Source organism: Xenopus tropicalis, chromosome 1 (assembly GCF_000004195.4).
Source record: "Xenopus tropicalis strain Nigerian chromosome 1, UCB_Xtro_10.0, whole genome shotgun sequence".
Taxonomy (NCBI): domain Eukaryota; kingdom Metazoa; phylum Chordata; class Amphibia; order Anura; family Pipidae; genus Xenopus; species Xenopus tropicalis.
In genome coordinates, this window is record NC_030677.2 from 214,044,773 (window position 1) to 214,070,382 (window position 25,610).

The window sequence follows — 25,610 nt, forward strand, 5'->3', positions numbered from 1 at the left end:
TTTAATAATAAATACTTTTTTATTTTTAAATCAACTGGCTGTTGCTCCATGCTTGGGACTAGTACTCTAAAGGTGATGCCCATCTGGGGCAGTGCATGTGTAGCACGCCAGCGAGTTCACCTGTGAGTGCTCCTGTATATATTGTTTTTGTTGAACAGCTGTCACTATTGCCATCTATAAAGTATATATGAATTCAGTTAACAGGAACTCAAAGTCCAAGAAATAAACTTAACCCTCTCTGTGTGAGACGTGGGAGATAATCTATCCAGTTATAGAGAGAGAGGAACTTTCAGTTTCGTTTCTTGTTCCTGATTCCAGCGATGGCGGCTGCTGATCTGAGAGACGAGCTGAGCTGCTCCATCTGCCTGAGCATTTATACTGATCCGGTATCCCTGCCCTGTGGCCATAACTTCTGCCGGGGCTGCATTGGGGGGGTGCTGGGTACCCAGGAGGGGTCTGGGGCTTATTCCTGCCCTGAATGCAGAGCTGAGTATCAGGAGCGCCCTGCCCTGCCCAGGAACAGAGCTCTGGGGAACATAGCAGAGAGGTTCCGTCCGACTGAGACAGAGCCGGGGGAGACTGGGATCTTCTGCACTTACTGTCTCCTCTCTCCTGTACCTGCTGCTAAATCCTGTCTCCTGTGTGAGGCTTCTCTGTGTGATACCCACCTGAGGGGGCACTGCCAGTCAGCAGAACATGTACTCACTGAGCCCACCGCTTCCTTTATGGGGAGAAAATGTTCTGTACATCACAAGGTTCTGGAGTATCACTGCTGTGAGGACTCTGCCTGTATCTGTGTGTCCTGCTGCCTGGCTGGGGGGCACCGGGGCCACAGGGTGGATCTGCTGAGTGAGGCCTCTGAGAAGAAGAAAGAGAAACTGAGGAAAGTTCTGGAGAAACTGAGCCCAGAGAGAGAGGAGACTGAGAGAGGAGCCCAGAGGCTGCAAGAGCGCAGGAGAGAAGTGGCAGAAGTGGCAGCCGGTGAGACAGAGAGAGTCACTGCCCTGTTTAGGGGCATCAGGGAAGAGCTGGAAGCCCTAGAGAAGCGACTCCTGAGTGACATCTCCAGGCAGAAAGAGGAGCTTTGCCTCCAACTCGAGGATCTGATCCAACAGCTGGAAATAAAGAAGGACGAGCTGTCCAGGAAGATCCGTCACATTGAGGAGCTGTGCAACATGGCAGATCCACTCACTGTCCTACAGGAACAATGTGAATCCCATGGAGCTGCCTTTTGTGGGGCTGAGGGGGCAGATAATGAGGGCAGAGAGAGAGAGGGTACTGAGGGGGCAGATACAGAGGACAGAGAGAGAGAGGATACTGAGGGGGCAGATACAGAGGGCAGAGAGAGAGAGGATACTGAGGGGGCAGATAATGAGGGCAGAGAGAGAGAGGGTATAAAGGACCCAGCTGTAGGGGATCTGGATGTGGGTCGGATCTCAGAGACATTACTCACAGGCTTAGCTGGGATTGTGACTGGGGTAAAGGGAAGGATCCCTGGGCAGGAGGCTACAGAGCTGGTACTGGATACAAACACGGCTGGGAATGATGTATCTGTATCAGGGGACGGGAAATCTGTTTCCTACTCACATACAGACCAGCGTCGCCCACAAACCCCAGAGAGATTTCAGGTTTCTCAGGCTTTAAGCACCAGGAGTTTCCCCTCAGGGCGACATTACTGGGAAGTGGAGGGCAGTGAATCAGGGTACTGGGGGATAGGGGTGGGCTATCCCAGTATAGAGAGGAGAGGGGATCAGTCCTGGATTGGGAATAATAACAAGTCCTGGTGTTTGTGGAGATGGAATAATATCGATAAAGTGAAACATGACTGGGAAGACACAAAGTTACCCCACGTCCCTTCCTGCAGGAGAATCAGAATCTCATTGGACTATGAGGCTGGACTCCTGTCCTTTTATGAGCTGAGTGAGCCAATCAGGCACTTACACACCTTCACTGCCTCCTTCACTGAGCCCCTTCATGCTGCATTCTGGGTAGGGGGAGGTGCCTGTGTGAGAATCATTAGTTAGGGCCCTGCCCACTGCCCAGCAGGAACCCCATTCCCAGAGCTGCCCTTAGCCCTGTGATCAGGGCCGGATTTGTCTTCTGGGTGCCCCGAGGCCACCCCCATTGGTCGCTCACCCCCGTGTGCGCATGAGCGAACGCGCCCCCTAAAGTTGTGCCGCCCTAGGCCTGGGCCTTTGTGGCCTCACCACAAATCTGGGTCTGCCTGTGATGCCAGGAAAGGAAGGACATTGGTCATTGTATTTATGGAACTTAAATTCCATCCAGCTAAATGCCATTTCTGCCCCACCAGATTGGAATTTATTGGATGAGTGTGAGTGATTTTTCAGATGTCTCCATAAATACTAAACACAAAGGTCCCAGTTATAACCATATAAATCACAAGGCGGCACATTAACCAAAGGTTGAACAGACAGTTCCCAGTTAGCCAGTCACTGCTCTGTACTCACTGATTTCTAAACCACCAATCAGAGGAACCTTCCCCTGAGTAACAACTACTAATAGAAGTGCCTGTATCTAGGGGTAAGATAATAATCTTCAGACTCGTAATATTTTATACAAAAATAAAGAATATTTATTGCTGTGTCCAATGCACAAAGTAGAGGAGACATGGTCAGTACAGTGTTAAATGCATAAAATAGTAGCACAGGGAGGCAGCACAGAATGATCTTGTCCTTAAAATCCTAATACCCCACTAAATTACTCAATACAAAGTCCAGAAGACTCTTTTATCCACAAACTGAGAAAACTACTCCTTTAGTGCCTGTACCCGGAAGCATTGAATCCAGCCAGGCGCAGACACATGCAGCCGTCACCCTCCAACTAACAGGGGACTTGGTGTGAGGAGACTAAGGGCTGAGGGTGCCTGCGTCTGGGCGGAGTCAGTGCTTCCGGGTGCAGGCGCAATTAGAACATTTTGTTAAGCGTGAGGGCGTATTGTCAATTTGCGCTTATCTGAAGGCTGATAATACGCCCCGTGTGCCCCTTCCAGGATAAGAACGGAGCTGTCACTTCCATTGATATTTCATAGCTCCGACTGCTGTGCAGAGAGGGGCAGGGGGATGTTGGACAGGTGAGGAGTGAGCTCCCAGCGAGGGGGATATGGGAGGGAGAAGCTAGTCTGAGAGGGACGGGAGTAGTCCATGTGTCCAGCACCAGATTTGAGTTTGGGGTGTACAGAGCTCACCCCATTTGCTGCGTCCCCCACACCCACCCATCACATGAATGCGCAGACGCATCCCCTTTTCGCTCACATACGGAGCACTGGGGAGAGGATGCACTGAAGGTTTTTCTGCGTCCAATCCCCAAAGCCCCTAAATTTATGCCACTCTAGGCCTTGGCCTTTGTGGCTTCTCCACAAATCCAGGTCTGCATGTGTCATTTGTACTGCAAGTCATACGAATACACACGTGCCTCGTCCCCCTGCAATCACAACGGCGCTGGAATTCTTTGTAAAAAAATGCCGCGTTGTGTGTGTGGGGGGGAATGGCAATAGCGCTTGAAATTGCACTTTGTTCATTGCATTTGCTGATGTAAATGAGCCCCCATGTCTCCTTCCTGCTGCAAAATGTCTGTTTTACATGTTATATACCTTTATATTCAGCTGTAATAAAAAAAGTCTTCTGAGCTCCTCCCCTGATCCTCACTTCCCAGGGATACAGTGATCGAGATTTTCATAGAGCTCTTCCTCTCTCTCTGAGAATATTCTCTTATTTTCCCATTTATCATCCTGGAGAAAGTAACTCAAATGGATATTAGAAGCCACCGAGGAACTCTGAGTATCACTCATGTATAATAAGGGATAATGTACCCCCTACTGTAAATGATAAGGATATTAGCAGTCACTGAGGGGTTCTGTGCCCCCCATATAAAGGCACAAGGCTGCAGGCTGAGTTATACAGGGAACTCTGAGTATCACTCATGTATTATAAGGGATAATGTACCCCCTACTGTAAATGATAAGGATATTAGCAGTCACTGAGGGGTTCTGTGCCCCCCATATAAAGGCACAAGGCTGCAGGCTGAGTTATACAGGGAACTCTGAGTATCACTCATGTATTATAAGGGATAATGTACCCCCTACTGTAAATGATAAGGATATTAGCAGTCACTGAGGGGTTCTGTGCCCCCCATATAAAGGCACAAGGCTGCAGGCTGAGTTATACAGGGAACTCTGAGTATCACTCATGTATTATAAGGGATAATGTACCCCCTACTGTAAATGATAAGGATATTAGCAGTCACTGAGGGGTTCTGTGCCCCCCATATAAAGGCACAAGGCTGCAGGCTGAGTTATACAGGGAACTCTGAGTATCACTCATGTATTATAAGGGATAATGTACCCCCTACTGTAAATGATAAGGATATTAGCAGTCACTGAGGGGTTCTGTGCCCCCCATATAAAGGCACAAGGCTGCAGGCTGAGTTATACAGGGAACTCTGAGTATCACTCATGTATTATAAGGGATAATGTACCCCCTACTGTAAATGATAAGGATATTAGCAGTCACTGAGGGGTTCTGTGCCCATAAAAAGGCACAAGGCTGCAGGCTGAGTTATACAGGGAACTCTGAGTATCACTCATGTATTATAAGGGATAATGTACCCCCTACTGTAAATGATAAGGATATTAGCAGTCACTGAGGGGTTCTGTGCCCCCCATATAAAGGCACAAGGCTGCAGGCTGAGTTATACAGGGAACTCTGAGTATCACTCATGTATTATAAGGGATAATGTACCCCCTACTGTAAATGATAAGGATAATAGAAATCCATATATTCTTATTCTCTAATGTAATATGCGACCTATTTCTAAAATTACTAATTTTAAATTAATTTTGTGTTTGCATATTTGTATGTCTTTTAGAGAAATAGAATATATAAGCAGCTCTTTAAACAGTAGAATGTTTGTAAAATCCAATTACTGAACCCAAAATGTTGCATGGGAAGTTAATGAATTACTATTAAGACAAACATGAGTGACCCTGAAATGACTGGACCCTGGGGCAGATACCCCCTCACCATGCAGTTCTGCCAGTTCCCTGCTCTGTAAGATCCTGTCTGTGGGGAGAAGTTCTGCTCCTGTTTTGCTGGAGACTTCACAGGTGGGGGGAATAGTGCTAGGGAGGGAAGGCAGCTCTGAGCTGGCATGTATGGGGCAGGCTGACTCTCAGAGCCCCCTGGGAGCCGGCACCTCTAATACAGGTGGGGGGAGTAGTGCTAGGGAGGGAAGGCAGGCTATAGTTGTAGGGGATTCAATTATTAGAAAGGTGGATAGGGTAATTTGTCGCAAAGACCCTACATGCCGAACTGTGTGTTGCTTGCCTGGTGCTAGGGTTCGGCATGTGGTGGAACGAGTGGACAGATTGTTGGGAGGGGCTGGGGAAGACCCGGCGGTCTTGGTACACATAGGTACCAATGACAAAGTTAGAGGAGGGGGGGAAGTCCTCAAGAACGATTTTAAAAAGCTAGGTGCGAAGTTGAGGGCGAGGACTTCCAAGGTAATTTTCTCAGAGATATTACCTGTGCCACGAGCAACATTAAGAAGGCAGCGGGAGCTCAGGGAGATTAATGCGTGGCTGAGAGATTGGTGTAGGGAGGGGGCTTTGGGTTTCTCCAGAACTGGGCTGATTTCTCAGTCGGCTACAGGCTCTTTGCCAGGGATGGGCTGCACCTCAATGATGATGGGGCAGCTGCTTTGGGGGAAAAGATGGCTAGCGGGTTGGAGGAGATTTTAAACTAGGAGTGGGGGGGGAGGGTGCAGCGGGAAATTCTGTGGGAGACAGGATAGATGAGGTAGTGGGCATAGTAAGGGAAAATGGGGGAGGAGACTTGCTTCGGGATACTGATAATGGCAGGGAGGGGCATAAGTTGTTTACACGTCATTCTCACGCCGGAACCAGTATTAAATGTATGTTACCAATGCAAGGAGTCTGACTGGTAAAATGGGAGAGCTGGAGGTACTGGCACTGGGTATCTGAGGGAACGGGCCGGTACCAGTATTAAATGTATGTTTACCAATGCAAGGAGTCTGACTGGTAAAATGGGAGAGCTGGAGGTACTGGCGTTGGAGCGGAAATATGATGTGATTGGAGTTGCTGAAACTTGGTTGAATGAGTCTCATGACTGGGCAGTTAATATTGGGGGGTATACATTGTTTCGGAGGGACAGGGGCAATAGAAAAGGGGGAGGAGTGTGTCTGTTCATTAAGCAGGAATTAAAAGCAAATATTAGGGAGGAAGTGATGGGGTTAACAGAGGGAGCTGAATCCTTATGGGTTGAGCTTCTCACAGATAGTAAAGAATCTACCAAACTAATTGTAGGGGTATGCTATAGCCCCCCTAATGTAAGCGAGGAGGCCCAGCTCCTGTTGCAAATAGAAAAGGCTGCTAGTTTGGGGCAAGTGATAATAATGGGGGATTTTAATTACCCTGATATTGACTGGGGCACTAGTACTGCCAGGACAGTAACTGGGAACAAGTTTATAAACTTGCTGCATGACAACTTTATGTCACAGGTTGTTGAGGAGCCAACCAGGAACCTGCTATACTAGATCTAGTGATCTCTAATGGCCCAGAACGTATAGCAAATGTGCAAGTGGTTGAACCCCTGGGTAATAGTGACCATAATGTTATTTCATTTGATGTTTGGTGCAGGAAACAAATTTACACGGGGGCAACAAAGACACTGAATTTTAGGAAGGCAAATTTTAGCTCCTTAAGGGCAGCGCTTCAGGGCATAGATTGGGGCATTATGTTTCCTGATAAAAACACAGAGCAGAAATGGTTGTCATTTAAAATGATATTAAATCATTACTGTTCTCAATTTATTCCATTAATAAGAAAAAGTAGAAGTGTTAAGAATCACCCTATGGGCCTGATTCACTAAAGGGCGATAAAACGTGCGCTATTCTTATTGTGCGCTAAAAATTTTACCACCGCTTAATTTTGGCGATTTTTCACACGATTCACTATAAGCATACTCGCGCTTTTTTACGCGCGATATTGCAAGCGTTATTTAACTCGCGAAAGACTATTTCAATGCGGTATTTGCCGGTACATGCGCTAAATCACGCGAATAATCGCCGAATATGAATGGTAGCATAGAATTAGTGTATAAAAATTGTCGAAGCATATAAATGGTGCATATAAATATTAGCCACATATAAATAGTAGATGCTTATAAATAGTAGCCACTAGTGATGAGCAAATGTGTTCTGGTTTCTTTAGTGAAAAATTAGCAAATCTTTCGAAAGATCCACGAAACGGCAAAAATGTTGTGCGGACAAAAAAATTGTTGCCCGTTACTATTATTTTTTGACACTTGTATCAATTTTTGGATGTGCGGTGAATTTTTGCGTGGCGAATTTTTTCATGCGTTTTGCCATTGGCAGATTGTTTTGAGAAATGCATGAAAAAATCCGCCGCGAAAAAAATTCAACGCACGTCCAAAAATTTGCTGCGAATCCATGCCTGGCGAAACATTTCATCACTTGTAGCCAAATAGAAATAGTTGCGCAAATAAACGCACGCCATGTTAGCCATACACGCCAATACTTGCAGAAAATTACTGTATTAAAGATGAACATTTCGCTGCAAACTGGCGGCTGCGTCACACAGACTGAACAAATAACACTGTAAGTCCATATTTTATTGCAAAAAATCATTTACTGTACTTTTGTATAATTTTTCGCCTGCCTGTAGTAGGTGTTAATTTTCGTATAGCCGAATGCGATATTTAGCGCGCAAAAGTTATAGTGAATCATGCGATCATATTCTTTTCAGCGCGGAAATTAACGCAAAACGGTAAAACTAGTGCGAGAAATACCCCATGCGAAAATGGCGATTTTTCGCACCCGATAATACTATGGTGAATCGCGCCCAAGTTATTTTGCGTTTTTTAACGCGAAAAAGCGTGCGATAATTTTTATCGCCCTTTAGTGAATCAGGCCCTATGTGGCTTAACTCTGAGGTAAAGAAGTTAATAGGGAAAAAAAGGAAAGCTTTTAAGAAATATAAGTCAGAGGGGACAGTAGCTGCGTTTAATGATTATAAACACTATAACAAGTGTGTAAAACAGCAATCCGGAAGGCAAAGATAGAAAATGAGGAGCGCATCGTGGCCGAGGCCAAGACTAACCCCAAAAAGTTTTTTAAGTATATTAATAGTAAAAAGATGCAGGTTGAGGGTGTGGCCCCATTGAGTTATAATAACAATATGGTTACAGCGGGTACAGAAAAGGCAGATGTACTTAACCAGTTCTTTTCTTCTGTGTATACAGTAGGGGGAGCCAGTGGGACAAGTCCCACCCAATAGCTGCACTGTTGCCTCAGCTCCAACTACACAGTGGCTGGCACAGGATATGGTGCTTAAAGGGTTACACACGATAAATGTAAACAAGGCACCTGGGCCAGATGGAATACACCCTCGGGTACTGAGAGAGCTAGGGGCAGAATTGCAGTGGCCCTTGTTTCTGATATTCTCAGACTCTCTTTCATCAGCTATGGTACCTAGGGATTGTCCAAGAAATTTAAAGGTCCTACCGTGGTTTCCAGTTTTACTCAGTGAGTACTCCTCAACAGGTAGCAGCCCTCGTGCTGGCTGTGTAGCTTACAAATATAGTTCAAAGAACCCGGAGAGTACCATTATATGCAGTGAAACAGTGTAGTTTTATTGAGACATCTTGTAGCACAACATGTTTCGGCTCACCATGCACCTGAGGAAGGCTGGTGAGCCGAAACATGTTGTGCTACAAGATGTCTCAATAAAACTACACTGTTTCACTGCATATAATGGTACTCTCCGGGTTCTTTGAACTATATTTGTACCTAGGGATTGGAAGAAGGCGAATGTCATTCCCATATTTAAAAAGGGAGTAAGATCTCAGCCTGGCAATTATAGGCCTGTAACTTTGACATCCGTGGTGGGCAAGTTATTTGAAGGCTTGTTAAGGGATCACATTCAAAATTATGTAGTGGAGAATGCCATTATGAGCAGTAATCAGCATGGCTTTATGAAGAACAGGTCATGTCAGACCAATTTAATTGCTTTTTATGATGAGGTAAGTAAGAAGCTGGACAGTGGGGGGGGGATGCAGTAGATATAATCTATTTGGATTTTGCCAAAGCATTTGATACCGTTCCCCACAAACGACTGCTTTCTAAGCTAAGGTCTATTGGTCTTAGTGAAGTCGTTTGCACATGGATAGAAAACTGGCTACAGGATCGGGTACAGAGGGTGGTTGTTAATGGTACATTCTCTACTTGGAGTAAGGTTCTCAGTGGGGTCCCTCAGGGTTCTGTACTGGGTCCACTTTTGTTTAATTTGTTCATAAATGACTTAGGGGAGGGTATTATGAGTAATGTATCAGTGTTTGCAGATGACACAAAACTCTGCAGACCAGTCAATTCTATCCAGGATGTGACATCCCTGCAGCAGGATCTTGACCAACTGGCAATCTGGGCAGCTAAGTGGCAGATGAGATTTAATGTGGATAAATGTAAGGTCATGCACCTGGGATGTAAAAATATGCCCCCACTTATACCCTTAATGGGACTGCACTAGGCAAATCCATAATGGAGAAGGACTTTGGAGTCCTTGTAGATAATAAACTTGGCTGTAGCAAGCAATGCCAGGCAGCAGCTGCAAGGGCAAACAAGGTTTTGAGCTGTATTAAAAGGGGTATAGATTCACGGGAGGAGGGGGTTATTCTTCCCCTTTACAGAGCGCTGGTAAGGCCCCATCTAGAATATGCTGTTCAGTTTTGGTCTCCAGTGCTCAAACGGGACATTATTGAGTTAGAGAGGGTCCAGAGAAGGGCAACTAAGCTGGTAAAGGGTATGGAAAGTCTCAGTTATGAAGAAAGACTGGCCAAGTTGGGTCTGTTTACACTGGGGAAGAGGCGCTTAAGAGGTGACATGATAACTATGTATAAATATATAAAGGGATCATATAATAACCTCTCTAATGTTTTATTTACCAGTAGGTCCTTCCAACGGACACGAGGGCACCCACTTCGTTTAGAAGAAGGGAGGTTCCATTTAAATATTCGGAAAGGATTTTTTACAGTGAGAGCTGTGAGGTTCTGGAATTCCCTCCCCGAATCAGTCGTACTGGCTGATACATTATATAGCTTTATATAGGGGCTGGATGGATTCTTAGCAAGTGAGGGAATACAGGGTTATGGGAGATAGCTCTCAGTACAAGTGAGGGAATACAGGGGTAGGGGAGATAGCTCTCAGTACAAGTGAGGGAATACACGGTTATGGGAGATAGCTCTTAGTACAAGTGAGGGAATACACGGTTATGGGAGATAGCTCTTAGTACAAGTGAGGGAATACAGGGTTATGGGAGATAGCTCTTAGTACAAGTGAGGGAATACAGGGTTATGGGAGATAGCTCTCAGTACAAGTGAGGGAATACAGGGGTAGGGGGGATAGCTCTCAGTACAAGTGAGGGAATACAGGGGTAGGGGGGATAGCTCTCAGTACAAGTGAGGGAATACAGGGGTAGGGGGGATAGCTCTCAGTACAAGTGAGGGAATACACGGTTATGGGAGATAGCTCTTAGTACAAGTTGATCCAGGGACTGGTCCGATTGCCATCTTGGAGTCAGGAAGGAATTTTTTCCCCTCTGTGGCAAATTAGAGAGGCTTCAGATGGAGTTTTTTGCCTTCCTCTGGATCAACTAGTAGTTAGGCAGGTTATATATAGGCATTATGGTTGAACTTGATGGACGTATGTCTTTTTTCAACCCAACTTACTATTTTACTATGTTACTATGTTACTATGTTAAGGCTCATAAACAGTGGAATAACCACAATACAAGGGAACCCCGGGTCAAGGGGCCCTTGGAGCCAATATACTGACCCGGAGTGTAACATATAAGTGTATGTTTTACTGTTTATTAGCTTCTAATTAAGGTATAAATAGTTTCTAACAGACCAGCTAACTTCTGTGTAAGAATCACAGCCAAACACTGAGCAGAATCTTTGCCAGACTATAGTCCTTAATGGACTTTCCCAAACCCCCCTGTATGTTCTGCCATTTGGTTTGGCCCCCTCAGTGCATCAGCCCCACAGCAGAGCTAAGATGGCTGCCACTGCTCTAATCCCCTCACAAGTTTTATAGTTAATTATAAAGGTTATTTCTTTCCTGCAGCAGCCTGTTTGCCTTTAGCTATAGCAATGTCAGGCTTTTAGCAGTTCTTGCAGTGTGTGTAGCATATTCCCAAGCGTTTGTATTGAAGGCAGGCAGAGCCCTTGTATCCAAAATGGCTGCTGTGGGAAATCCTGTAGGATTTAATCCTCACACTGTCACCTGATTGCTGTGAGCTGCCTGTTGTACTGAGCTGGGATTGTTATATGGGAATGTGCCGTGTATTCCAGCTGTGCTGCATTCCCTCCCAGTTGTATAAACCCTGTAATATGTTACTGGGGATCTGCTGAATGAACTGCCTGTTGTAATGTCGCTGGGCCGGGGCCTTGTGATTTACCTGAAAGTGTCAGAGTTCTCCCTACTGTTCTACAGGCCCCAGACAGGGGCACATCAATACAATGGTATAAAGTTACAGTATCTCTGCCTGATGTGTTCAAGCCCCCCTGCCTGCTGCTGTGACTGCCCCTAGGCTGAGTGTGGGGGCCAGATGGTCACGTGGGTCGGTCTGACAGAAAGGCAGGTTTCTGTGCCCAGCAGAGTTAGGTTCAGCATCAGAGTCAAATAGTGGAAATATGTACTCAGTACAATGGGCCATGTTAGAGGAGCATAAATGCAGGTTACTCAGTTAGCAAGAATCATGAATGTGATGCAAGATGTGGATCCTCATCATCAGCAGTAAATTATTAACCCCCCCCACCCACACACAGAAGGATTTGGTTTTAGAATTATTTAAAAAGAAATAAACCTGCCAGCTCTGCCCCACAATGCTGTCTCAACCCTAGTGCCCAGGATACTCACTGGCTTGCTGTAGAGGGCGCCCTCTAATGGCAGCAGCTCTGCATAGCAACAAACATCTACAAAACATAAACATTTCCTAACAGGGCTACCAGCATTGCTCTTGAATGTTAGCAGTTTGATTTTGAATTGTGGAGAGTGATTCAAATGGATCTTCAGATAAAACTGTGAAAAGATTTAAATCCCAGGGAAGGCACACATCCCAAATCATTGGTTTAAGGCTGCTTGCTGCTTTGATGAATTGCTTGACAAGGAGATTCTTCCCCTATCGTAACCATTCCATTGCTCCCAGGGCTGCCACATGTACCCTAAGTGTAGCTGTTCTTAGACCTAAATGAAACCCATGAAAAAGAAACTGCAAAATCTGTAGAATAGAAACCCAAAAAGGGTCTATTGAGCAATATACACACCAGGCACAGAACCTTTTCCAGGTACTGGGTAGATTCTAGTAGTACCTTCTTACTCTCAACCATAACTGATATAACCTTAGCCAACAGACCATGCTGAATTAGTGACTGCCATTCAGGATCCATGCTGACAGGGCTAACCTGCTAGGATTCGGATAATACACAGGAAGCAGAGTCATACTTGAAACCAGGCCCTTCTGGCCAGTAAGGGACCAACACAATAACCCTGGCCATGTCTGACCTCATCTTCAGCAGCATTCTGGTCACTTTAGAAAGATGAGAAAAGGCATATCCCAGATTGCCACACCAACACTAAAGTATGGAGTCTATTGCTGATGACTTCTCCAGCTAGACTCCCTCTCCACAGGATAGGCCTTTGCTAAGTGGAAGAGTTTGTATATGGATGGCGTTGTTGAACTATACCTCCCACTGCCAAATGTAGCAAAGTAATGGAAAAGAAGGGTGGCTGGAGTTCTTTTGCAGCAAACTGGAACTAACAACTTTTATTGTCCACAACAATTGCAATACAATGCAGGGTTAATGCTCACACATGCTGGTGGAATGGCAGGTATTGCGGATGGGCAAGAATGCAGCAAAAATCCAAATGTTGCACCACTGCGGGGAGTAATTGGTCAGTAAATCTTTATCCTTTGGGTTTTCACCTTAAATGGCCTGGATCTCAAACAACAAACGTGGTTTCATGGGAAAGACTATACCTGATACCCCTGTCAGTACTGCAGTCCCATCACTAAGGCAGCAGAGCCTGTAAAGGAGAATACTCTCAACTATCTCTCCTGGTTGGAGCCAGAAAGCTGCTCTTTTAAACTAAAGCTGTGACTGCCTCACTTTCCTAGAAAGTCCTATTATAGATACAATCTGCTCTTACTATTCCTTGTTCATGGGGTCCCTGTTCCCCAACTTCACTGGAGGTACAGGTCCCTGAATGCTTCTTGGATCATATTCACACAGATCAAATGCTGAAGGACAATAAGAAAGATCCACCACTTACCAAACCACCCCCTTTAAGCCATTGGGGCATATTAACCCTATAGGTCCCTACACATCTCATACATTTAGTCGCCTTTTATGAGGAGGTGAGCAGGAACCTCGATGCTGGAATGGCAGTTGATCTACTTAGATTTTGCTGAAGCGTTTGATACAGTACCTCACAGAAGGTTAATGATCAAATTGAGGAATATTGGCCTAGAACATAATATCTGTAATTGGATAGAGAACTGGCTGAAGGATAGAGTACAAAGAGTGGTGGTAAATGGAACATTTTCTAATTGGACCAGTGTGGTTAGTGGGTACCACAGGGGTCAGTCCTTGGTCCTTTGCTTTTTAACTTGTTTATTAATGACCTGGAGGTGGGCATAGACAGTACTGTTTCTATTTTTGCTGATGACACTAAATTGTGCAAAACTATAAGTTCTATGCAGGATGTGCCGCTTTGCAGAGCGATTTGACAAAATTGGAAAACTGGGCAGCAAACTGGGAAATGAGGTTCAATGTCGATAAGTGCTAAGTTATGCATTTTGGTAGAAATAATATAAACGCGAACTATCTACTGAATGGGAGTGTGTTGGGGGGATCCTTAATGGAGAAGGATCTAGGGGTTTTTGTAGATCACAAGTTGTCTAATTCCAGGCAGTGTCATTCTGTGGCTACTAAAGCAAATAAAGTGCTGTCTTGTATAAACAGGGCATTGACTCAAGGGATGAAAACATATTCTTGCCTCTTTATAGGGCCCTGGTAAGGCCTCACCCTGAGTATGCAGTGCAGTTTTGGGCTCCAGTCCGTAAGAAGGATATTAATGAGCTGGAGAGAGTGCAGAGACTGCAACTAAACTGGTTAAGGGGATGGAAGGGTTAAACTATGAGGTGAGACTGACAGGGTTGGGGTTGTTTTCTCTGGAAAAGAGGCGCTTGCGAGGGGACATGATTACTCTGTACAAGTACATTAGGGGGGATTATAGGCAGTTGGGGGATGTTCTTTTTTTCCATAAAAAACAATCAACGCACCAGAGGTCACCCCTTTAGATTAGAGGAACGGAGCTTCCATTTGAAGCAGCGTAGGTGGTTTTTCACGGTGAGGGCAGTGAGGGGGTTGGGGAATGCCCTGCCGGGGGATGTTGGGTAGGGGGTTCCTCACGGTGAGGGCAGTGAGGTTGGGGAATGCCCTGCCGGGGGATGTTGGGTAGGGGGTTCCTCACGGTGAGGGCAGTGAGGGGGTTGGGGAATGCCCTGCCGGGGGATGTTGGGTAGGGGGTTCCTCACGGTGAGGGCAGTGAGGGGGTTGGGGAATGCCCTGCCGGGGGATGTTGGGTAGGGGGTTCCTCACGGTGAGGGCAGTGAGGGGGTTGGGGAATGCCCTGCCGGGGGATGTTGGGTAGGGGGTTCCTCACGGTGAGGGCAGTGAGGGGGTTGGGGAATGCCCTGCCGGGGGATGTTGGGTAGGGGGTTCCTCACGGTGAGGGCAGTGAGGGGGTTGGGGAATGCCCTGCCGGGGGATGTTGGGTAGGGGGTTCCTCACGGTGAGGGCAGTGAGGGGGTTGGGGAATGCCCTGCCGGGGGATGTTGGGTAGGGGGTTCCTCACGGTGAGGGCAGTGAGGGGGTTGGGGAATGCCCTGCCGGGGGATGTTGGGTAGGGGGTTCCTCACGGTGAGGGCAGTGAGGGGGTTGGGGAATGCCCTGCCGGGGGATGTTGGGTAGGGGGTTCCTCATGGTGAGGGCAGTGAGGGGGTTGGGGAATTCCCTGCCGGGGGATGTTGGGTAGGGGTTTCCTCACGGTGAGGGCAGTGAGGGGGTTGGGGAATGCCCTGCCGGGGGATGTTGGGTAGGGGGTTCCTCACGGTGAGGGCAGTGAGGGGGTTGGGGAATTCCCTGCCGGGGGATGTTGGGTAGGGGTTTCCTCACGGTGAGGGCAGTGAGGGGGTTGGGGAATGCCCTGCCGGGGGATGTTGGGTAGGGGGTTCCTCACGGTGAGGGCAGTGAGGTTGGGGAATGCCCTTCCTAGTGATGGGGTAATGGCAGACTCTGTTAATGCCTTTAAGAGGGGCCTGGATGAGTTTTTGAACAAGCAGAATATCCAAGGCTATTGTGATACTAATACCTACAGTTAATATTACTGGTTGTATATATAGTTTATGTATGTGAGTGTATAGATTGGTAAGTATAGGTTGTGTGTGCTGGGTTTACTCGGATGGGTTGAACTTGTTGGACAATGGTCTTTTTTCAACTCTATGTAACTATGTAACTATATGTGTCGCTCCCCAAGTCTTTTTACATTTGGCTGTTGTTCACGAGTAAGAAATGTTGGGGGGCCCTGCCCTACAGCATATCACTGCAAAACAGCTCAGAATTTAAGATTCAAACACCATATCATCCTCACTTGATGCTGCCAACTCCTTAGTCCAAGTCTGATGCATGCAAACATTCTATAATCTATATCATGGTCCTTTGCACTTTTTACTCCTTGTTTTTCCAGTTGTGCCACAAATTGGATAGATTTTTTAGGATCACTATATACAGGAGTTCCATTAGGCAACCAAATCCTTCAGTTTAGCCGGATACATCAGTGAAAAGTTAATATTTATAGAAATTAATGACTCAATGTGTGTGACTGATATAATAAAAACTTGATTTTTTTTTCTTTTTTACTTCAGTCCTTTTTCCAAATTTTTATATATGCTTGAAAAATTAGATAATTTTTCCGTATTATTAAGAAATGTCACAGTGACAACTCTAGGCTTGGCTTTATGCATGTCTTTAATTGCAGCAGTCCTGTTCAGTCTTTTCAACAACAATCCATAGAGATACTATTAGGTTCAGGGAGAGACCCAGCCTGAGTCTGGCAGTGAGAGAAGCGCTAATATTGATGGGCCTGTAACTGGCAGAGCTGGCACTTTGGCTCCCTAGGGAGTGTGTGTGTGCTGTGCCTGCTGGGAAATACTCAGTTAACTCTGTAATCACTCCCCATTCATTTCCAGAGGGATTTCATTAATGGGGATTAAAGAATGGGAAGTTAAAGGAACAGTAACACTAAAAAATAAAAACGTTTTAAAATAATTAAAATATAATGTACTATTGCCCTGCACTGGTAAAAGTTGTGTGCTTGCTTCAGAAAGACTACTATAGTTAATAGAAATAGCTGCTGTGTAGCCATGGGGGCAGCCATTTAAATTGAAAAAAGTAGAAAAGGCACAGGTTACATAAGAAGATAACAGATAAACTGTGTAGAGTATAATGGGAATCTGCTACTTATCTGTTATCTGCTTAGTAACCTGTGCCTTTTCTCCTTTTTTCAATTTAAATGGCTGCCCCTGTGGCTACACAGCAGCTATTTCTATTAACTATAGTAGTCTTTCTGAAGCAAACACACAACTTTTACCAGTGCAGGGCAATAGTACATTATATATTAATTATTTTTATACACTTTAATTTTTTGGTGTTACTGTTCCTTTAAAGAGTTAACAGGAAGGTACTGTCTAAATAATGAGCTTGCCCTGTCCAGTCTGATACAGGGAGATAAAACAAGTTCCACTGGTTATAAAGTTTCATTCCTGATTTCAGCGATGGCGGCTGCTGATCTGAGAGACGAGCTGAGCTGCTCCATCTGCCTGAGCATTTATACTGATCCGGTATCCCTGCCCTGTGGCCATAACTTCTGCCGGGGCTGCATTGGGGGGGTGCTGGGTACCCAGGAGGGGTCTGGGCGTTATTCCTGCCCTGAATGCAGAGCTGAGTATCAGTAGTGCCCTGCTGCTAAATCCTGTCTATTACCTCAGTGCAGCAACATCACATCCCACTAACATATTTCTCTCTTATCAGTTATGGGGACCTATTGGTTACAGGAGCAAAATGATCATTATCAGTTATTATAGTGCCAGTGGCACAGCTCTTGCATTAGTTTGTAATAAACAGGGGTCCTACAACTGATATAAAGAGATCAAGGAATATAAATGACCCCCTGTACCCCCATCCTGATGATTTAAGATTGTTCCCCCATAATAAGTGGTAATGCTGATAGGTCATCTAAATGGGCAGAGCTGCCACTATTGCCATCTATAGAGTACATAGGAATTTACGAGTTAACAGGAAGTCAAAGTCCAAACAACAAACTTGCCCCACTCTGTCTGAGAGGAGATAAAACAAGTCCAACTGGTTATAGAGAGAGAGGAACGTTCAGTTTCATTTCTTGTTCCTGATTCCAGCGATGGCGGCTGCTGATCTGAGAGACGAGCTGAGCTGCTCCATCTGCCTGAGCATTTATACTGATCCGGTATCCCTGCCCTGTGGCCATAACTTCTGCCGGGGCTGCATTGGGGGGGTGCTGGGTACCCAGGAGGGGTCTGGGCGTTATTCCTGCCCTGAATGCAGAGCTGAGTATCAGGAGCGCCCTGCCCTGCCCAGGAACAGAGCTCTGGGGAACATAGCAGAGAGGTTCCGTCCGACTGAGACAGAGCCGGGGGAGACTGGGATCTTCTGCACTTACTGTCTCCTCTCTCCTGTACCTGCTGCTAAATCCTGTCTCCTGTGTGAGGCTTCTCTGTGTGATACCCACCTGAGGGGGCACTGCCAGTCAGCAGAACATGTACTCACTGAGCCCACCGCCTCCTTTATGGGGAGAAAATGTTCTGTACATCACAAGGTTCTGGAGTATCACTGCTGTGAGGACTCTGCCTGTATCTGTGTGTATTGCTGGGTGGACGAGAAGCACCGGGGCCACAGGGTGGAACCACTGAGTGAGGCCTCTGAGAAGAAGAAAGAGAAACTGAGGAAAGTTCTGGAGAAACTGAGCCCAGAGAGAGAGGAGACTGAGAGAGGAGCCCAGAGGCTGCAGGAGCGCAGGAGAGAAGGGGCAGAAGTGGCAGCCGGTGAGACAGAGAGAGTCACTGCCCTGTTTAGGGGCATCAGGAAAGAACTGAAAGCCCTAGAGAAGCGACTCCTGAGTGACATCTCCAGGCAGAAAGAGGAGCTCTCACTCACACTCACTGAGCTGATCCAACAGCTGGAAATAAAGAAGGACGAGCTGTCCAGGGAGATCCGGCACATTGAGGAGCTGTGCAACATGGCAGATCCACTCACTGTCCTACAGGAACTATGTGAATCCCATGGAGCTGCCTTTTGTGGGGCTGAGGGGGCAGATACTGAGGGCAGAGAGAGAGGGGGTATAAAGGTCCCGGCTGTAGGGGATCTGGATGTGGGTCGGATCTCAGAGACATTACTCACAGGCTTAGCTGGGATTGTGACTGGGGTAAAGGGAAGGATCTATGGGCAGGAGGCTACAGAGCTGGTACTGGATATAAACACGGCTGGGAATGATGTATCTGTATCAGGGGATGGGAAATCTGCTTCCTACTCACGCAAAGACCAGCGTCGCCCACAAACCCCAGAGAGATTTCAGGTTTCTCAGGCTTTAAGCACCAGGAGTTTCCCCTCAGGGCGACATTACTGGGAAGTGGAGGGCAGTGAATCAGGGCACTGGAGGGTAGGGGTGGCCTATCCCAGTATAGAGAGGGGAGGGTTTCAGGCCTACATTGGTTATAATAACAAGTCCTGGTGTTTGTGGAGATGGAATAATAACTATACAGTGGTACATGACAGGAAAGACACACGGTTACCCCACGCCCCTTCCTGCAGGAGAATCAGGATCTCATTGGACTATGAGGCCGGACGCCTGTCCTTTTATGAGCTGAGTGAGCCAATCAGGCACTTACACGCCTTCACTGCCTCCTTCACTGAGCCCCTTCATGCTGCATTCTGGGTATGGGGGGTTGGTGACTGGGTGAGAATCATTAGTTAGGGCCCTGCCCACTGCCCAGCAGGAACCCCATTCCCAGAGCTGCCCTTAGCCCTGTGATGCCAGGAAAGGAAGGACATTGGCCATTGTATTTATGGAACTTAAATTCCATCCAGCTAAATTTTTGGAAAATACATAAATGGACATACCCGACACTGCCTGCATATCCCACTCAGCACTATTCCTGAGACACTTACAGTATATGGAGCACATGTGGGTCACAGTTTGACCTAATGAAATAGGAAACACTATGGACACTTATTTTTTGGACTGATTCTGGGATTGGTATATGGACATTCCCAATTGACTTTGTGTTGTATATGTCACCATGTGGATACTTGTCTCACCATGAGAATATATGTTGTGATTACATCACGTAGAAAGGGGTGTGTCTTATGGCCCCTCCCCTCACTTATCCTTTTTATACCACTCTCTGTGTAACACTAGGCTTGATAAAGGGCCCAGGTAGGGCCGAAATGTTGCCCTTTGTACCTGTGTATGGGCTAAATAAACAGCCCTCTGTCACTTTGCTACTTGTTGGTTTGCTACTGGATTTTCTACTATATTACTGACCGCTCTGCAGGAGAGGGATCTACTGGATCAACACCCAACACTTCCACAGGCGCATTACACTGAGAGGGTTGCACTCTCCCCCATATGATAATAATCTTCAGAGATTTTCCAAAAACAATTACATTCAACCCCCATGGAAATGCAATTAATCTGTTTGTAATACAATTACTTTTTCTTGAAAAATTTTGAAACAATTTTAAAAAACTTTGAATGTTTGTTTGTATTTGACTAAATTGCCATTGTAATATTTGATTATTGCTGTTAAAATGTAACCAATGGACAGTAAATGGCTGAATTTCTATTTTTGTCATGTTTATTGATGTAGTATTCATCATACAGAACCCTGTTAATGTTGTTTCAAAAAGTCATGAAAAACCCTGTAAATGAATTTGTAAAAACTTTTTGATGTGTAGTGAGTGGTGTCTCTCTTTATGTGATAATGATTGTAATGATGGGTGGGGTTACTTTGTGCTTAAATATGTGCTTTAGAACCCATGGGATCATAACTGCCTATGATTAAGTACTGGTAGAGTTTATGAAACACGTAAGGGGTTTGTAGGCTTTTAATAATGATTTTTGAATAAAATGTGATTTTTGTTTTTTTGAATTTTTGTGTGATGTTTGGGATACTTTTGGACCTTGCTGTTTGGCTTGCCTTTTAAATCTGGGGGTTGTGTCCCATTCGCTTCGACTCATTTTGACTGGCCATTAAGGATCCCTCTTTTTGATGTAGTATAAACTCTGAGTATCACTCACGTATTATAAGGGATAATGTACCCCCAACTGTAAATGATAAGGATATTAGCAGTCACTGAGGGGTTCTGTGCCCCCCATATAAAGGCACAAGGCTGCAGGCTGAGTTATACAGGGAACTCTGAGTATCACTCATGTATTATAAGGGATAATGTACCCCCTACTGTAAATGATAAGGATATTAGCAGTCACTGAGGGGTTCTGTGCCCCCCATATAAAGGCACAAGGCTGCAGGCTGAGTTATACAGGGAACTCTGAGTATCACTCATGTATTATAAGGGATAATGTACCCCCTACTGTAAATGATAAGGATATTAGCAGTCACTGAGGGGTTCTGTGCCCATATAAAGGCACAAGGCTGCAGGCTGAGTTATACAGGGAACTCTGAGTATCACTCATGTATTATAAGGGATAATGTACCCCCTACTGTAAATGATAAGGATATTAGCAGTCACTGAGGGGTTCTGTGCCCATATAAAGGCACAAGGCTGCAGGCTGAGTTATACAGGGAACTCTGAGTATCACTCATGTTGTATTATAAGGGATAATGTACCCCCTACTGTAAATGATAAGGATATTAGAAATCCATATGTCCTTATTCTCTAATATAATTTGTGACTAAAATGACTAATTTTAAATTAATTTTGTGTTTGCATATTTTTATGTCTTTTAGAGAAATAGAATATATAAGCAGCTAGATGCTGATCTGGAAATAGAAACTACTCTTTAAACAGTAGAATGTTTGTAAAATCCAATTACTGAACCCAAAATGTTGCATGGGAAGTTAATGAATTACTATTAAGACAAACATGAGTGACCCTGAAATGACTGGACCCTGGGGCAGATACCCCCTCACCATGCAGTTCTGCCAGTTCCCTGCTCTGTAAGATCCTGTCTGTGGGGAGAAGTTCTGCTCCTGTTTTGCTGGAGACTTAAGGCTCATAAACAGCGGAATAACCACAATACAAGGGAACCCGGGTCAAGGAGCCCATAGAGCCAATATACTGTCCAGGAGTGCAACATATAAGTGTAGGGATCCATAGGGTTAACTAGTCCCTATGGCTTTAAACCCTGCAGCTTACTGGTTTGTGCTGTTACTGGGCAAAGACCCCTGTATCAGTTTTGAGTTCATATGTGTGATTATTGGTTAATAGGGAGACCCCTCCCCTGGGGCACAGATATAGTGTTTAGCAGGGGGGGTGGGTCTGTCTCTTTGGCTGCCTGTGTCCTGAGAGAGAGGAGCATTGAGCCTGGAGGCAGAAGACTAGGCCCCAGTAAAGCCATGTGCCCCAGAGTGTGTCAGCCACTCTGGTGAAGTCGGGGACGGGGACCCTGTGAATGAGGAGCAGTTAGATAGCAAGTTTTGAGGAGCACTTTGTAGGAAAGTGAGATAGTGAGGGAAGAGAGCGCGAGCAGTTTGGCTCAGAGGAAAGTAGCTGTGGGAGTCCCTTCCAGACAGGCACTGTGCCTTAGTGTAGGGCCACGGTTTAGACCTAGGAGGCAGGTAGTCTGAACCCTGATCCAAAGTTGCCGTGGGGCCTGAGGAGTGTGGTATCCAGCTAGCTGTTCCACAGAGTGAGCAACTGACCCGGTGGCACTGACCCTGCCCAGGCTCAAGGGGAGTTGGGGGGAGCGGGGGTGCCCCCTCTCTGTGCTGTCCCCAGAGACTGCTATGCTAACTGATGTGTGAGTATATTGCATAACCCTGCAAGTTGCTTGTTGCTGAAAATAAACCAGTTCTACTGTTAAACTGCAAGAACCTTCTGGCGCCCATTTGTTATTCTGCATTGCACACAGCTACAGTGGGTTGTAGTTGCACTACACCATAGCTCCGTTTGGTTACTTTCACATAGCGAAGGCCCATCCTGAAGGATTGAGTCGTGTGTACCCCATGCTCTAGGCCTATCTATCCGTGCTGTTGGCTTAGTTACAGCCAAGAAAGGGTTACATAAGTATATGTTTTACTGTTTATTAGCTTCTAATTAAGGTATAAATAGTTTCTGACAGACCAGCTAACTTCTGTGTAAGAATCACAGCCAAACACTGAGCAGAATCTTTGCCAGACTATAGTCCTTAATGGACTTTCCCAACCCCCCCTGTATGTTCTGCCATTTGGTCTGGCCCCCTCAGTGTATCAGCCCCACAGAAGAGCTAAGATGGCTGCCACTGCTCTAATCCCCTCACAAGTTTTATAGTTGATTATAAAGGTTATTTCTTTCCTGCAGCAGCCTGTTTGCCTTTAGCTATAGCAATGTCAGGCTTTTAGCAGTTCTTGCAGTGTGTGTAGCATATTCCCAAGCGTTTGTATTGAAGGCAGGCAGAGCCCTTGTATCCAAAATGGCTGCTGTGGGAAATCCTGTAGGATTTAATCCTCACACTGTCACCTGATTGCTGTGAGCTGCCTGTTGTACTGAGCTGGGATTGTTATATGGGAATGTGCCGTGTATTCCAGCTGTGCTGCATTCCCTCCCAGTTGTATAAACCCTGTAATATGTTACTGGGGATCTGCTGAATGAACTGCCTGTTGTAATGTCGCTGGGCCGGGGCCTTGTGATTTACCTGAAAGTGTCAGAGTTCTCCCTACTGTTCTACAGGCCCCAGACAGGGGCACATCAATACAATGGTATAAAGTTACAGTATCTCTGCCTGATGTGTTCAAGCCCCCCTGCCTGCTGCTGTGACTGCCCCTAGGCTGGGTGTGGGGACCAGATTATCACGTGGGTCGGTCTGACAGAAAGGTTCAGCATCAGAGTCAAATAGTGGAAATATGTACTCAGTACAATGGGCCATGTTAGAGACGCATAAATGCAGGTTACTCAGTTAGCAAGAATCATGAATGTGATGCAAGATGTGGATCCTCATCATCAGTAGTAAATTATTAACCCCCCACCCATACAAAGAAGGATTTGGTTTTAGAATTATTTAAAAAGAAATAAACCTGCCAGCTCTGCCCCACAATGCTGTCTCAACCCTAGTGCCCAGGATACTCACTGACTTGCTGTAGAGGGCGCCCTCTAATGTCAGCAGCTCTGCATAGCAACAAACATCTACAAAACATAAACATTTCCTAACAGGGCTACCAGCATTGATCTTAAATGTTAGCAGTTTGATTTTGAATTGTGGAGAGTGATTCAAATGGATCTTCAGATAAAACTGTGAAAAGATTTAAATCCCAGGGAAGGCACACATCCCAAATCATTGGTTTAAGGCTGCTTGCTGCTTTGATGAATTGCTTGACAAGGAGATTCTCCCCCTATCGTAACCCTTCCATTGCTCCCAGGGCTGCCGCCTGTAACCTGAGTGTAGCTTTTCTTAGACCTAAATGAAACCCATGAAGAAGAAACTGCAAAATCTGTAGAATAGAAACCCAAAAAGGGTCTATTGAGCAATATACACACCAGGCACAGAACCTTTTCCAGGTACTGGGTAGATTCTAGTAGTACCTTCTTACTCTCAACCATAACTGATATAACCTTAGCCAACAGACCATGCTGAATTAGTGACTGCCATTCAGGATCCATGCTGACAGGGCTAACCTGCTAGGATTCGGATAATACACAGGAAGCAGAGTCATACTTGAAACCAGGCCCTTCTGGCCAGTAAGGGACCAACACAATAACCCTGGCCATGTCTGACCTCATCTTCAGCAGCATTCTGGTCACTTTAGGAAGATGAGAAAAGGCATATCCCAGATTGCCACACCAACACTAAAGTATGGAGTCTATTGCTGATGACTTCTCCAGCTAGACTCCCTCTCCACAGGATAGGCCTTTGCTAAGTGGAAGAGTTTGTATATGGATGGTGTTGTTGAACTATACCTCCCACTGCCAAATGTAGCAAAGTAATGGAAAAGAAGGGTGGCTGGAGTTCTTTTGCAGCAAACTGGAACTAACAACTTTTATTGTCCACAACAATTGCAATACAATACAGGGTTAATGCTCACACATGCTGGTGCAATGGCAGGTATTGCAGATGGGCAAGAATGCAGCAAAAATCAGAATGGTGCACCACTGCGGGGAGTAATTGGTCAGTAAATCTTTATCCTTTGGGTTTTCACCTGAAATGGCCTGGATCTCAAACAGCAAACGTGGTTTCATGGGAAAGACTATACCTGATACCCCTGTCAGTACTGCAGTCCCATCACTAAGGCAGCAGAGCCTGTAAAGGAGAATACTCCCAGCTATCTCTCCTGGTTGGAGCCAGAAAGCTGCTCTTTTAAACTAAAGCTGTGACTGCCTCACTTTCCTAGAAAGTCCTATTATAGATACAATCTGCTCTTACTATTCCTTGTTCATGGGGTCCCTGTTCCCCAACTTCACTAGAGGTACAGGTCCCTGAATACTTCTTGGAGCACATTCACACAGATCAAATGCTGAAGGACAATAAGAAAGATCCACCACTTACCAAACCACCCCCTTTAAGCCATTGGGGCATATTAACCCTATAGGTCCCTACACATCTCATACATTTAGTCGCCTTTTATGAGGAGGTGAGCAGGAACCTCGATGCTGGAATGGCAGTTGATGTCATCCTCACCTCACAGAAGGTTACATAGTTACATAGTTACATAGGGTTGAAAAAAGACCAGTGTCCATCAAGTTCAACCCATCCAAGTAAACCCAGCACACCTAACCCACACCTACCAATCTATACACTCGCATACATAAACTATAAATACAACCACTAGTACTAACTGTAGGTATTAGTATCACAATAGCCTTGGATATTCTGATTGATCAAGAACTCATCCAGGCCCCTCTTAAAGGCATTAACAGAATCTGCCATTACCACATCACCAGGAAGGGCATTCCACAACCTCACTGCCCTCACCGTGAGGAACCCCCTACGCTGCTTCAAATGGAAACTCCTTTCCTCTAATCTAAAGGGGTGACCTCTGGTGCGTTGATTGTTTTTATGGGAAAAAAGAACATCCCACAACTGCCTATAATCCCCTCTAATGTACTTGTACAGAGTAATCATGTCCCCTCGCAAGCGCCTCTTTTCCAGAGAAAACAACCTCAACCTCGACAGTCTCACATCATAGTTTAAATCTTCCATCCCCTTAACCAGTTTAGTTGCAGTCTCTGCACTTTCTCCAGCTCATTAAT

At 45.8% G+C, this 25,610-nt stretch overlaps 2 protein-coding genes across 2 annotated transcripts; both read left to right on the forward strand.

The window, feature by feature from the left end:
* The first annotated feature begins 245 nt into the window (after nt 1–245).
* On the forward strand, nt 246–2,024 carry LOC100490328 (E3 ubiquitin/ISG15 ligase TRIM25). Its single transcript, XM_031895136.1, has one exon. The coding sequence runs from the start codon at nt 321–323 to the stop codon at nt 2,022–2,024; it is 1,704 nt and encodes a 567-aa protein (XP_031750996.1). The 5' UTR covers nt 246–320.
* A 15,533-nt stretch (nt 2,025–17,557) lies between these two features.
* LOC116408236 (E3 ubiquitin/ISG15 ligase TRIM25-like) lies at nt 17,558–20,356 on the forward strand. The gene has a single exon (XM_031894991.1). It carries the CDS (start codon nt 17,590–17,592, stop codon nt 19,177–19,179), a length of 1,590 nt encoding a protein of 529 aa, XP_031750851.1. The 5' UTR covers nt 17,558–17,589; the 3' UTR covers nt 19,180–20,356.
* Nucleotides 20,357–25,610: the final 5,254 nt, after the last annotated feature.

What these genes read in the sequence shown, in the direction of transcription:
- LOC116408236 (XM_031894991.1), top strand. Translation starts at nt 17,590, where the DNA reads ATGGCGGCTGCTGATCTGAGAGACGAGCTGAGCTGCTCCATCTGCCTG.
- LOC100490328 (XM_031895136.1), top strand. Translation starts at nt 321, where the DNA reads ATGGCGGCTGCTGATCTGAGAGACGAGCTGAGCTGCTCCATCTGCCTG.